Source organism: Phaethon aethereus (genome assembly GCF_964289735.1).
Source record: "Phaethon aethereus genome assembly, chromosome: 2".
NCBI lineage: Eukaryota > Metazoa > Chordata > Aves > Phaethontiformes > Phaethontidae > Phaethon > Phaethon aethereus.
Window position 1 is genome coordinate 156,742,965 of NC_138582.1, and position 14,933 is coordinate 156,757,897.

The window sequence follows — 14,933 nt, forward strand, 5'->3', positions numbered from 1 at the left end:
GGCACGGCTGCCGCGCTCGCATCCCGCCTGGCGGGAGGCGTTACCGCCCGCCTGAACCGGAACCGGTTAGCAGGGGCCGCCCGGGGCGGCTGCTGCTGCGGCTGCCGGTGCCGCGGAGGTTGCGGCGCTGCCGCGTGGGTGCGTGTGTGGAGCGGGCCTGGCGGCTGCGTGGGGGCGGGGGAGGAGCGCAGCGGCCGCGCCGCCGGCGATGGGGCTGTGCCTCGGCGGGCCCTGCGCTGCCTGCCCGCGGAGGAGGGCTTAGCTGCCGCAGCCCACGCCGGCGGGCCGCGCTGCGGGGCTGCCTCCGCGGATGAGCCGCCGGGGCGAGCCGCCGGCGAGAGCTGCCGCAGGGCGCCGCAGCCGCCGCCTCTTCCCCCGCCGCTCCCCTTCGTCTCCGCCGCTGCCCATGGCTTCCCGCCGCCCCTGCTGACCGGCCGCCCCTCACCTGCTCCCGCGCCGGGCCGGGCCCGGGCCGGGCAGAGAAGATGGGGAACACCACCTCCTGCTGCGTCTCCTCCAGCCCCAAGCTGCGCAGGAATGCCCACTCGCGGCTGGAGTCCTACCGCCCCGAGGCCGAGCTGAGCCGGGAGGACACGGGGTGCAACCTGCAGCACATCAGCGACCGGGAGAACATCGACGGTGAGGGCGGGCGGGCGGGCGGCCTGGGGAGCCCCCGTCTCCCTTCCCCTCCCCGCGGCGGGGCCACGGCTGTGCCCCGGGCGGCTCCCCTCGCGGGTGGGGCCGGGCCGGCCGGTCCTGCCGCCCCGCCCGGGCGCTGAGCCCGCTGCCGTGACACCGTGCCCCTCCGTGCCGGGACGGCCCGGCTTTGGTTCCCGTGCCCTCCCCTGTGGGGCTCGCGGGGGCGTCGCGGTGCACTGCGCGGCATTTGGCCTCCAGAGCCGCGCCTTGCCGCGGGGCAGAGGTGTAGGACCCTCCGGCGAGGTCTGGGCAGCACCCTCCCCCCTCCCCCACACCTTCCGCCAAGGTGCGGTGGCTGCGAGCCGGGTCCGCGCTGCCGAGGCCCCCCCGCGCCGCGGGGCCCGGTGGGCTCGGGCGCGGCCCGGGGGCGCGGGCCTCAGCGGGCCCGGCCGCCCTAAGGGCACCTGCCGGCCCCGCCACCCGCCAGGCCTCGGCAAGGCTGCGGGTTTAGAGGGCAAACCCAGCCGGCAATGACAGCGGGGGAAGCGTCTCCCGTGACAACCTTCTCTTCCAGGGACTTTTCGTCCCCCGGTACTGCCGCGGCGAGGCACCGCTCTGAAATGGGGGAAGCCGCCTGTCTCGGCAGCGGCGCCCAAAACAGCCGCCTTCCCGCTGGTTTTGTAACGGCTGAACGTGCCGCTGCTTTGGCTAACCGGCACGCAAGCTTAATTGTAAAGATGTGGTTTAATGTATACATGAAGTTTAGTTTTTGATTAGCTGAAGCCTTTAGTCCTAAAACTTTACTTGATGAAAAGGTCAGCTGTCTCATGGATTACATGAACTGCCTGTGGTGGAAAGCCAGAAAGAGGGACCTTGGTGCAGTTCAGTTTGCCTTCCCCATTTTTGTCATGGTTTATTCGATTGTGATTTTATTACAGAGTTTTATGTTAAGTCTGCTGTTGACAGTGGCAAAGTTATGAAGCCCATAGAAGCAAATAGGTTCCCTCTCTGGTTAAGATTATCCCTTTAATGAGATACATTTTGGAAATATGAATATTTCTCAGATGTCTTTGCTACATGCAGCTGAAAAATTGGAGTGTAACAGGATCAGTAGGTGGAAAAAAATACATAATGGTCTGGCCTGAGGAAGGCAGGGAGATGAAAGAACCAGTTGTTGATCTATGAATGATTAATTCTTCCAACGCCAGTGTTGTCCAGCATGTGTAGCAGCATGCAGCACTCTGCTGGTACGGATTTCTCCATCTATACCAACACAGTCTGCAGTGAAGTTTTTGGTCAGAGGTGTGCAGGTTTTGTGCCTTGTTCTTGATGTGGGTTTGTTTTCCCCTGGATGGGAAGAAGGGCATAAGTGGAAATAGTAAGTGCATGTGCACTTTTTAAAATGGGTGTGTAATACAGATAAGTTCTGCATTTTAGTAGTTATTTGCAAAAACAAAGTCTTTATTGGTTGGTTGTTTCATTTGTTGGATCAAGGCACGTGTGTGTTCTGTCTTGCTTCTCCTGTAAACTGTGGCATGGTTCAAGCCTGGAATTGTAACCTCTTGGTAGAACACAGAAAACACCTTTTGTATAATTTATTTTTAAATTCTCTTGGTTCTGATCTGGGACTATTGTTGGTACAATGTTGCATTTTCAAAGGGGCAAGCTGTCTTTAATTCTGAAAAAGAGCAAACAATTTTGCATTTTCTTTTTTGTACCTTACTGTAGTCTTGCCCTTTTTTATGGATAGAGTCTGAGACATAAGTTTTCACGGGGAGACTGATGGACAATAAATATCTGTACGCAGAAAACAACTGGAGATACTTTGGGTAAAACAGCTTTTTGAAGTGTGCTTTGTTGCAGGTCTGTTACTCTGGAGTCATACATGCTGAAGGTCTTTTGGTCAAAGGCGATAATAAGATGATACTGCGTTTCTGAAATTTTATTTCCTATTAAACGAGCTATTATGTTTTTGTTTTTAGATTGTTTGAAGTTGTATGGTGTACAGATGTTTACAGATGAGACACTGGGGTGGGAAAAATGGTATTTTTATAATTTACAATGATGTTCTTTATAATGAAAGAACAACAGTCTGGTTATCTGTGACGTGAAGAGAAAATGCTGGATGTGCATTCCTTAGTGTTCCTGCAAGTCATACAGTATTTCCAAGAGTTTCTCAAATTGGTAGTGTTGCCAAATGCACTTTTTTTTTAAATGGGTGATGACAAAGACTGATCCACTGAAAGGAAACTTTTTTGACACTTCAAATTTATGTTTCTCACTGTTCCTCAAGTGAGAGCCCTTCCATCCGGCTCAGTACGTGTGGCAGTGACAGTCAGGCTCTCATGCAAATTTGTGTCCCTAGCAAGCGTTTACCTTGTGCGTGGTACTTTCAGGGACTGCAACAAATAATGACATGCAGTGTCTGAGTTAATGTTTCATGTGGAAGTTGCTCTCATGCTCAGATTCCTGGAAATTCATGAAACATTTTAATTCTTGGAGTGGGAAAAGCTGCTTGAATAAAACAAGAACTTTTAGAACCTTTCAATCAGCTGCAGGCTGTTTAAGCTTTTAAAAGAGATTAGTGGTTTTTCACTGTTGCAGGCACCGTTTCTACTGGTATGAGAGGGAGAAAGAAAAAGAGGGAGGGATGTCAGACCTTTAAGAGTGATTTAACTGGAAGTTTTAGTACTAGTGGAACTGTTTGACATTTGCCAGTCTTACATACTTTAAGAAAATATTTGTCAAATCTGCCTTCAAGATCATGCCTTTGAATTGTCTCCTATAATTCAAGTACAAAATCCAATTCAGTAGTGGTTTTTCAAAGAACATTTGGAGGAATTCTGCTTCAGTAGGAATGGGTTTTATAGCAAGACTTTACCTCTGTCAGGGGTACCTTGTCAGAAAATCTCTATTTCTGTAATATTTCACAACTGTTTATGAAGTGGTATCTGAAAGAGAAGGGAGTTTTGAAAGAGATTTGATTAGGAGGAATTTATCAAATGACTTATTCTGGAGAATAATAATGGTGAATTTATCTTTCTTCCTTTTTTTTTCCCCCCAAAAAATTTCTAAGAAGGTAATGGACTTCTATAAAAATCCACACGTGTTGCCTCTCTGAATATTGTACAGTCACCAGAATGCATTTTTTCTTTTTTTCCTGCTTTTTTCCTTGTTGGTACAGCCTCATGATAATGAGGAACACCTAACAAATTTTTCCTTCAGTTTTTTTTGAGAAAGAGCAAGGGGACAATTGTAATGTACAGAGGTTACCGTCTGTTTTTTGACGATTTATTGCTAAGGGGGAGCTTCAACATTTTGCAGTGCTTCACATTAAAAATTTACTTTAAGAAAATTATGGCAGTGGATTCAAGACTTGTAGACTCCTAGCTCTATCTGCCATCAAGGCATTTTTTTACAGTAGTGTTAATGACAACAATAAGTAAAAATGGTAGTAACCTTAATATCAGATTCTGCATCTCATCTGCATATAAACGTTTGTCAGTGCAAGCCGTGTAAGCATCTTGGTGTATGCATTCGTTGAATCCTGGCTAGCTGGACTGACCGTAGTCTAGACTCTACTTTTTACATCAGCAGGTCACACAGTCAGACCCACCGTTGGTTTAACTTGTGAAAAGGCAGCATGTGCTGATGTGCTCCAACGTGGTTCCTCTGTTTGAAGCATGATTTTGGTAGTAAGCAAGTCTGGTATGGAGCTGTGGGGAGGGGGCAAAGGGGATGTCTTACCACAGGTACGATGGCATGGAGCAAAGCTGCTACCCTGTAATGAAATTGGCCAAAAGGCTAGTCTTGAAATTGAGGCTAGATGGAGAGTTCCTAGGCTATTTGAAAGAAAGATAGTTCTTAATGATTAGCCCCTTCCCTGTCTTGTCCTTCCCTCTCTCTTCCCTACCTCACCCCCCCCCAAAAAATCGGATTCCCCCCCACTTTGTAAACTGCTAATGTCACTGGGTCATTTTTCATTGCGAGCTCAGATAATGTCATCCTGTGCAACTGTGCATCACTGATAAACCTCTTCAGCCCTTTTCATGATGAGCCAGTCATGTCAATTTTTTGCTGCATAATGCACAGGCTCCTAAGAATGGACTGCTTTTGAAAAAGCCATTTATTTCTTCATTTACATATTTTTTTTCTCCACCTTCTTGAAACTGGCATATGGGAGTCTCTGAAATGGGATTAGTTAGCATTTGTGTATCTCTGTCTACTGGGTTTTATAAGAATTACAGAGTTTTAATAAAATACAGGAAAGTTGTAAAATGTCTGCCCCATATACCTCATGAAATTTTGCTGAAAGGGAATACATTTTTTTAAGAGCTAGGGCATGATGGGTTGCACATTGTGAAGGAACTGACCTACATTCACAAAAGTCAGGATACAAGCACTTCAGAAGCAAATTAAAGATCTGATACGTTGCACACAGACGTTCCTGCAAACACCTGGATCATAAAAGGATAGATAGCCCTTTAAAAAAAAAAAGTATATTTGGTTTACAGAAAAGTCTCTTTCAAAAATTTTCTTGTTCCCTTAGCCAGAATTCCTGTATGGAGGTGATCTATATGCTTTTCAATTCTGTTGTTTGCATTACTGTCGTGGTTTAGCCCCAGCCAGCAACTACGCACCACGCAGCCGCTCACTCACTCCCCCACGGTGGGACGGGGGAGAGAATTGGAAGAGTAAAAGTGAGGGAACTCATGGGTTGAGATAAAGACAGTTTAATAAGTAAAGCAAAAGCCGCGCACGCAAGCAAAGCAAAACAAGGAATTTGTTCATGGGCAGGCAGGTGTTCAGCCATCTCCAGGGAAGCAGGGCTCCATCATGTGTAATGGTTTCTTGGGAAGACAGACGCCATAACTCCGAACGTCCCTCCACCCCTTCCTTCTTCTTTGTCCCAGCTTTATATACCGAGCATGACATTATATGGTATGGAATATCTCTTTGGCCAGCCTGGGTCAGCTGTCCCAGCTGTGTCCCCTCACAGCTTCCCGGGCACCCCCAGCCTGCTCGCTGCAGGCCAGCATGAGAAGCTGGACTGTCCTTGGCTACTTAGCAACAACTCAAAACATCAGCACCTTATCAACATTTTCTCATCCCAAATCCAAAACATAGCCTCATGCTAGCTTCTATGAAGAAAATTAACTCTACCCTGGCTGAAACCAGGACAATTACCTACCTAAGCATTTGTCAGAGGTCATGTATCAAGGTACCACTGCAATCTTGTGCATCAGAAAATTCAAGGTAGAGCCTGCTGTGGCCTACATCGCTGAACTTAGTCCTATACTGCATGCTGCTAGTCATGCACACCTCAGAGCTTTTTTTCTTCCGCTATCAGCTTCATCTGTTTATTCTGTGCTGTGCCCTGCTTCTCGAAAGAAGAACCATCATGTTGTACAAAGCCTTTCTAAAACCTCTCTTTCACATTGTGCACATCAAGTCACTAAATTTACACTCTCTAAGAAGTCAGTATTTTCATTTTTAACTGTAGAAGCTTTCAGATGCACACATGTTAAGGCTAATCATATTTGAACTTACTTCTAACCAATTTTATTAGTGCATTGCAATCTAATGAAGATTTTCTTTGAAAGTAAGTTACGACAAGATGAATAGTCTTGGCTGGGTAAATTGGTACTTCAAGCAGAATGACAAGACTTAAAATTACAGATCTCTGAAAATGGAATGGCTACTGTGTTTTGAGGTACCTTTTTTTTCCCTTAGATTTTATGTGAAATAAAAATAATGTATTTAAAAGGAAGGAAAACCTCGTCACTGTGTGGTCATAGCTGTTTTACCTAATTTTATGTGCTTACTGAAGGTTTTTCAGACTCTCAGTGTATGTTTACCGCATCTTCAGGCCTTGCTCAAGGTCAGACAGTACAAAAAGCAGCCCTGAAGTTTGTCACCCACATGGTGGGACACCATTTTCTGAAACATGTGACATATTTGCTGTGCACAAAGAGCAACTTAGTGACTCTGTGAACACCTTTTTCTAGTTGCTGTCTACAGTTATACGCAGGATCTTGAATTTATTGGATCCTCAAACTCAGTGAAGCTGCAGAAAATTGTAATATTTGAACACTAAGCCAAGTTTATGGAGAGCTAATCCTAAGATTAAAAGTGAATTGTTATCCACCACGTCACGTAACATTTCCCGCAGCCTTCTCCACCATGGTTTTTAGAGGGGACGAGCGTCTGCACTGGTGTCTGTGCGATATCCTTCTCTCTTTGCAAGAAGAAGAGTCAGCCTTCAACTACTCATGCATAACTTTCTTTAAAAAAAACAAACCAAACTAATGTTCATTTAAAAAAATGGTATCTCAGGCTTTTTCTTCCTTCTTTCTTTGTCTGCAAAATGCTTCTTGTAACACCTGTGGCTGAGATCCAGAAGATAACGGATGGGAAGTGAAAAGATTTACTTTCAACAGTATGGAAAGCAATATGAGACTGTGTTGAAATTTGAAAAGCTTCTTTTCTTTGCTGTATTGGTATTTCAGTAAGAGTGGGAATTGATGCGTTATTCCTGAATCCAAAAGTTGGATTATAAGGAGATAAAACTGTTACAGGAGATACAGAGAAAGTGGTAACTGCTCCCTGTTTTTATAAAGCCAGGCTACCCAGAATGTCATGATAAGCTGCATTGTTACTAAATGAAGGTGTGAGGCTGGTGGTACAGGGATCTTTTTCTAGAGTTGGAGCAAAATTAGCAGGTTATTGGCATGCTTAAAATTGTTTCTGGTATGCAGTTTATCGCTGCACATTAGTATTCTGGGAAATGGTACGTCTTTGTTGCTGTGTTGTTATTTGTGTTATGACATCTTACTGAACACTTCCAACTGATAAAAAAACTTATTACCATCTTTTTTTCCTTGAAAGAATGCATTTATTTCAGATATCGAAAGTAATACTGCATGAGAAAGAAGCTATATTTGATCAGCAAAGATGTTTTGAAATACTACCCCACACTTTCTCAATGTGACCTCTCTAAGGAGGGGGTAATTTAGGAACTGTGAGTGTATGTAAGGTTGTGTATGTGAAATGACTGGCAGTAGTTCTGCTTCTGTGCTTGTAGTTTGTTTGGGGTTTTTTTAGTATTTATCAATAGTTTCATTTTACACCTAAATATACTGTGGTTTCTTTATCCCTTTTTTTAACCTTCCTAAGGAAGGAGATTGCATTAGTTGAAGATCCAAAGTCTGGGAATTGTAACTGGTCCTGAACAAGGCAGGACATGCTTCCCTGCTTGGGCTAAAAGAAACTTCCAGGCTGTGGTTGGTGAGCTTCACAAGCAGTAATTACATCTCTGAAGTACTGTCTCATCTGTGTTATTTTGCAAAACGATGCAAGTGATGTAAAGACCTTGAAGAAGGTCTTTTAGCATTTGAAATTGGAGCTCTTGATTCGTAGGCCAATGTTCAGAGTTAGATCTCATCTGTTTTTCTAGCTTGAGAAAAAGTTGTGTGTGTGTTATACCATCATATATACAGCTGACATTTAGTAAGCTGTAGTCTCTACTAATTTGGGGGGTGTGTGTCCCCCGCTGCCTCCTCCTCAAAGAATTCTTTTAAAATAACCAGTGTGAAATACAGGTTAGAAAAAAGAAAAATTATGACTGAGAACATGTAGATAATCCTAATAGAAATTTTCATTTCTAGCTAATAGAAATTTTCATTTCTAGATGGTTGGTTTGCTTATTATAGGATTGCAGTCTCCTGTGTGTCTGAGAGATAGTATCACAGCTGTTACGTATCAGTATTTATAATCCGTTCTGATACCTGTTTGTTTTGATTTCTTTTCATTTTGGAGGACTTCAAAGGACTCGTTTTGGTCTTACTAATTAAGTTTGTGAAACTATATAACTGAAATCAACAGAGATAAAATTCATAATGATAAGTCCAGTTATTGCAGAATGTTTTGACTAACCATTTGGTGTGTTATTCTGCTGTGTCTGTACTTAGGAAAAAACCCATAGTTTCAGATCTTATTAGAAAGACTTTTATGTCTAGTTGCTAGCACCTTTCAACTACAGTTATAGGCAGGATCTTGAATTTATTTGATCCCCAAACTCAGTGAAGTCTGAGGATGATCTTTAATTTGAAATTCTCTGCCAATGTCATTAACCTTTTGGTATAGCTGTTCAGATATATGGTTTGAAATTCTAGTGTTTTGAATATTAAATAGTAATCAATGAGAGATTTATTTGCATTTGGAATGAACATTTCCTGAAAAGGGATTCTGAAATGAAGATACAGGAGCATTCTTCTGATTAGTATTTTGGTATTTCTTGCTATGGGGTCGTACGTAGTAGATTTGAAGTTCAGATGTTAAAATAAACATGAAGATAAAATCCAGCTTCACGAGCAAACGACAAGATACTTTGCATGTGCCTCTGCTATAAGCTATGTGTCGGTCTCACCTGATGCTCCCTGTGAATGCATAGCTCTCAGTGGCGCTTCGTTCTTGAAGCTTTTTGTTGTGACTATTTCTTCCTGGCAGAAATCCATATGCATTTTAGTCAGTCAGTCAGTGGAGGTGGAAGGGGTGTGAAGAGTTCGGAAATGCAATTGTATTTTAAGCTTTCAAACCACGCTTCCTGCAGCTAAATGTCCTCCTTCTTTTTTGGATAATTCATTTGAGATAAGTGTCTAGTATACTGCATTGACAATATACAGTTATCCTCTCTGTGTCAGACACAGAAAGAAAGAAGTCTGGATTGTAATTTTGCTGAGGGTTATGTGTACTTTTTCAAGGGTTTTGGTAGGGGAAGGTTTCGTCTAGCTGAGGTGGTCCTGGAGATCCAGTCTGTGATAAAAATAATATGCAGTAGGAGGGATCTAACTGGTTGTTTTGTGGAGAAAAACAAACCAATACTGCCTTTGAAAGCTAAAGCAAACAAACAAAAAAATTCCATATATAAGCAGTGATGTAAATTTTTACATCTAGGAACTTGCCCTTGGCAAAGTGGATATTTAAGTGAAAGGGACATTGCCAAGTTAAATTTAACTGGAAATTAATGTTTTGTGAGAAGTAAGCTCTCGACCTCAAGTCACATTTCTTCAAAAAAATATTATAGTAAACAGTTATTTTTATAACAAGTATTTGAATCACAGTTTATGCAGTCCAAACACTGAAGTTATGTTACTACATGGGAACTTGAGCTTAAATTCAACAGCTGCCCTTGTATTTGCATGTATCTGCTTGTGTGGGTTCTTCCCCCCCCCCCGCCCCCTTTTCCTTACTGCATGCTTTAATTTTTGAATATAGATTTGTAATTCAACAGCAGTGAAGTTATGCGTGGGTGTGTGTAGAAAAGGAGGAGAGATCTCAAGGGAGCTGTCAGTAGTTCTTTTGTCTCTGATTGTGTGGATTATCTTAAAATGGGTTCACATAGGTATCGATGTATTTGTTATTCTAGAAAAAATTATGTATTAATACTGGCTTGTACACAGTGTTTATTCAAGTGAAGTATGGTACTTTTTGAGATTGTGACTGCTGCCAAGCATCGTATGCTGAAGAGAAGATGGTTGCTCGCTGTGGGCAAGCCACTGCATGGTGGAACTGGCATGTGCAGCGAGGTCCTGGGCATGCTGCTGATGTCTTTGTTTCCTCCCGTTCCTGGTGGCCAAGGTTAGCTGAGGGCCTCTTCTGTTACTGGGTTGCTGGATAACTGTGTGATGTAATCCCAGCGTGGTATTTGCCCTTGGGATATTTGTGAGCTTCAGGAATCTCCTGAAGTGAAGGCTTAGACCTCCTGGTTTTGTTGGAGCTAGGGGCTAGGGTTAGGTAGCAGACTCTTCCCCCCCAAGTTTTTTGCGCGTTTGTATTCTTGAATGAAATATTTGTACCTAAGATTTCATATTTAACAAATGTTTTGGAAAATAGCATTTTTAAAGTAAAATGTTATTTTCTCTTTTTTGTCATGTTGCTAGTATAATGCTAAAACTAGCTTTGACATAAAAGATACATATATTTCTTTTTCATCATTGCCCTCCACCATCCCTGTAGCTTTAGCAAGATTGTCTGATTTTTCTCTCTTCCCCCCTCCCTTCTTTTTTGTATATCTCTGTCACAGTCTGCCTTACTTGCCTCCTGCCTGTGCTTCTCAGCCCAACCTTTTTCTACCCACAACATACAGAAGTTCCTGTCTCTGATCTCATCTTCTCTTATTCGACCGCTTCTGTTTTGCTGTGCTTTTTGAGTGATAAATACACAATACACACAGAGCATTCTAGAGCAGGCTCTGTTTGATGACTCCAGGATGGCATCATAACTTTCAATCTTGATTTCAAAACCCTGTTTTATATTACATCATGCTTGTGTTTCAACATTTGCTGCACATTCCTAGTTTCTTACCTCTTCTGCATGTTTTACAGTCAAGCAAATAAAATAATCCTTGTTCACTCAGATCTGTGTGATGGTTATCCACATATTGGTAAGATTTCTGTATTTCCCCCTTGTATCTTTGGACTTTTAAGTAGCATTGAACGTGTTTTTAGTAGCTCTATAATTTTCTTAATGACTTGTGGAAATGTGTGCTTTATGGTGAATTTATGTCCTGGATTACAGTTTGGGACTGCAAACAAATTGCAGTGCATGAGCTGTAATTTTTTAAATGGGTTCTGAGGCTGTGTAGGTTTTTTGTTTTTAAAAAGTAGTGGAATGCATATACGCTGCTTTCTTCTAAATAAAAAGCTGAAAAGAGGTTTAGTTAGTCGCAGTGTTAAGATTAGCAATTCATGGAAGAAATTTCTTGGTAATTACCATCTCTGTAATTGATACTCTGCCCAGGCTTCAATGTGTCCAGCTGTATGTAAATCTTTTCTAACTACATATTTTTGCATTTCTTTCCTCATGTAAATGAGGAGTCTCCTTGGTTTCTATCTGGGGACTCAAATCTGATTGATCTGGCATCATGCACTCGAAAGGCAGGATCTGTTGATGACAAAGGTTTTTCCTTCTATTGAGAGAGTAGGAACGTATGCTGTCGGAGCTCAGAGGTGGCCCATGGGACTAGCGACTGGCCAGTTCTGGCTGGGTTGCCTGGCAAACCAGGGAGTTAGCAGGGCGAGAAGGGCTGTTGTGCTGTCTCGGTTGGGTTGCTGGGGTCCAGCTGCATGTGCAGCTGTCCTGCTGGGGAGTGGTGGGACCAAGAGGGCGTTTTCATCTCCCACTTGTGGCTCATGGCTGGTACTTTTCCTTCCCTTGGTTTGCTGGTCCGTGGCTCTTGTCTGTGTGAAGGTTTTATTCTGTATCTCTGTAGGTCAGAAAGGCTCTCCAGCCTTTTTCTTGTCTACTTCCTCTCTTAAAAAGTGTTTTGCAGAAAGCTGCTGAAATGGTCATGAGTGCTTCCTGTGCTCTTCTTGCTGGCCGTGCCATCATCTCCACAAGCAGCTCCTTCAGTCCAATCATGCTATGCTAATCAAACCTGGAGGGGATGTCACATGTTAAGTCAGCACACTGCCAAATGTTGCTGTAGCTGTATGACTTGAGTTGTCTTATTTATGTGACAAAAATTATTGGAGGTACCTAGGTCTCAAGAGAATGTGCTGACCTGCTTGAGCCAATGTCAGTCTTTACATGGGGATTTGAATCCTGTTTTTCATCAAGGCAAAATAGTTCTGATGGACATATACCAGAAATAAGCTTTTAACAGTAACCTATCAAATAAGGTGGTGGTGGTGAAGATAACTCCCAATATAACTGTTTTGGCAGGGGTGCAGCAGTATATAATTAAATATTGTGAAGCTTCAGTTCAGCAGTGCACGTAAACGGTATTCTCAAGTCCATTGCTAGCTGTAAAGCGCTTATATTTGCAATGATATTGAAGCATCTGAGCCTGTTCTTATCGTGCAGTTAAGTCCTATGATAAGTTTGCTAAACAGGGCCTGTGTGAGGATAACGCTTGTTAAATAATTGAGAACACGGAGCTTGGTCTTGCAAGATGCCTAGCATTCAGTTGTCTGTTCAGCAAAGCCCTTATTGAAAGAGGATACTGCATCTGATTTATAAGGAGTCCTATTAACTTCCTACTGCTTGCTGCTTGCTAGAGTTCTCTTTCCTCAAGTAACTCGGGTACTTTTTTTTAATATCTGTTAGAAAATAGGAAAACTATGTGCTGATAAAGTTTTATTGTTGATGTCTTCTAGAGAGTTGGTAATAGCTATAGTAGCTAAAAGTAATAGTAATAAATAGCTAAAAATAGCTATAATCTGGAAAACAATTTGACCCAGGAGCCTGTTTGATCTCTGGAAGGGTCTCTGCAGCATCTTTCAAGTAAGAGTGTGACAATATTTAGTTATCGTTTGGAGAAAAATCTAAGAGTTGGTTCAAGAAAGCGGTTTTGTGCCATTGCTAAATGGCAAAAAATTACCTCTGTCTTTCCTGCTCTCTGGGTCTGGTTTCTTTGTTCACCCACTGTATTTTCATTGGATCCTTCTCTTCACTTTTCTGTTTATCCCTTTGTGGCAAGGCTTATTGTTCTGCAACAAGTGAGATTTCTTATCCTGACTAGCTGAAGTTATTACCCAGGACTGGATCATGATAGCATTTTTTGATCCAATCAATAAACTTGTGTTTAGTATATTTTCTTAATGGAGTGTAAAACAGATGGGAGGAAAAAATCACAGTTTTCCTATGATAATATATAGCAGTTAGCCCCAGGCATGTGCCTATGTATTTTAAATAAATAGCTAATACATTGGTAGTTAGTTACCATTAATTATTTCCATTAGCTTCATTCCTTTGATTAAAAGGGATCATTATCATCTCCATGGTGGTACACTGACCTAGTAAAGAATGGAGAATCAGAAATTACTTGCAAATGAAGGTTGTTGTGATGAACAACAGTCCTTAAGTATTCATGCCTGTGTTTATTATATTCATGCCTGTGTTTATTAATATAATACATTAATAATGGGTTCACTTACTGTGTTTTCAAGCTCGGACAGCAGTAAAGAAATGTCCTCAGTTCTCTGTTTACCAGAAAGATGGAATTAAACAAAAAGTATTGATGAGATTTACAAAGGAAGCTGAAGGCGATTTCGATATTAAATAATCTTGCTAATACTGTGCCTGACTCTGGGGAAAATAATTTATTTTTAAGTTAATATATGTCCTCTTCCCCTTAATGGAAATTCTTTTATTTCCCCATTATAAAAGATTTTTATTTTTTAAAGACAGTATCTTGATGCCACAGGCTAGCATTAAAAACTACAGTACGCATCTTTCAAGCAAAGCAATCTCCGTGTCGCCAACTAATATTTTTGAGAGAATTAAAAGCCCTTGAAACACATCAGAAGACATATGGTGAATGGGTAGGGAAATACTGTTTTATTCATTGGTACTATGTACTGTAGTAAGAATTTCAGCATCCCTAAATTGCTTGCTTGAATACCCTTCTCCGCTCTGAAACTCACTCAACTCTGAAGCTAAATACTATCTGTTGTAAATGAGCTTTACTGAACTCAGCCCCCTGAGCTGGAAGACGGGGATGGAGAGCACAATGTACTCCTCATAATCCAGGAGGAAGCAGTCAAGGACATGCTAAGCCACCTGGACACCCACAAGTCTATGGGGCCTGATGGGATCCACCCGAGAGTACTGAGAGAGCTGGCGGAGGAGCTTGCCAAGCCACTCTCCATCGTTTATCAGCAGTCCTGGTTAACAGGGGAGGTCCCAGAAGACTGGAGGCTTGCCAATGTGACGCCCGTCTACAAGAAAGGCCGGAAGGAGGATCCTGGGAACTACAGGCCTGTCAGCCTGACCTCTGTTCCAGGGAAGATTATGGAGCGGTTGGTTTTGAGAGTGCTCACAGGGCATCTGCAGAACAGCCAAAGGATCAGGCCCAGCCAGCATGGGTTCATGAAAGGCAGGTCCTGCTTGACCAACCTGATCTCCTTCTATGACCAGGTGACCCGCCTAGTGGATGAGGGAAAGGCAGTGGATGTTTTCTACCTGGACTTTAGTAAAGCCTTTGACAGCGTCTCCCACAGCATTCTCCTGGAGAAACTGGCGGCTCGTGGCTTAGACGGGTTTACTCTTCGCTGGGTGAGGAACTGGCTGGATGGCCGAGCCCAGAGAGTTGTGGTGAATGGCGTTAAATCTGGCTGGCGGCCGGTCACGAGTGGTGTTCCCCAGGGCTCGGTTCTGGGACCAGTCTTGTTCAATATCTTTATAGATGATCTGGATGAGGGAATTGAGTGCTCCCTCAGTAAGTTTGCAGATGACACCAAGCTGAGTGGGAGTGTTGATCTGCTGGAGCGTAGGAGGGCTCTGCAGAGGGA

General features: G+C 43.1%; 1 protein-coding gene across 3 annotated transcripts in view; it reads left to right on the forward strand.

Annotated features, from left to right (window-relative positions):
- Positions 1-485: 485 nt before the first annotated feature.
- The window catches only part of CCNY (cyclin Y), a gene marked incomplete at both ends in the record, with an annotated part of 128,300 nt that continues 113,852 nt past the window's right edge, over positions 486-14,933 (forward strand). For all 3 annotated transcript variants that reach the window (XM_082015496.1, XM_082015497.1, XM_082015498.1), the window contains one exon: positions 486-639. In XM_082015496.1, the coding sequence (XP_081871622.1) occupies positions 486-639 (154 nt within the window). The remainder of the gene's footprint in view (positions 640-14,933) is intronic.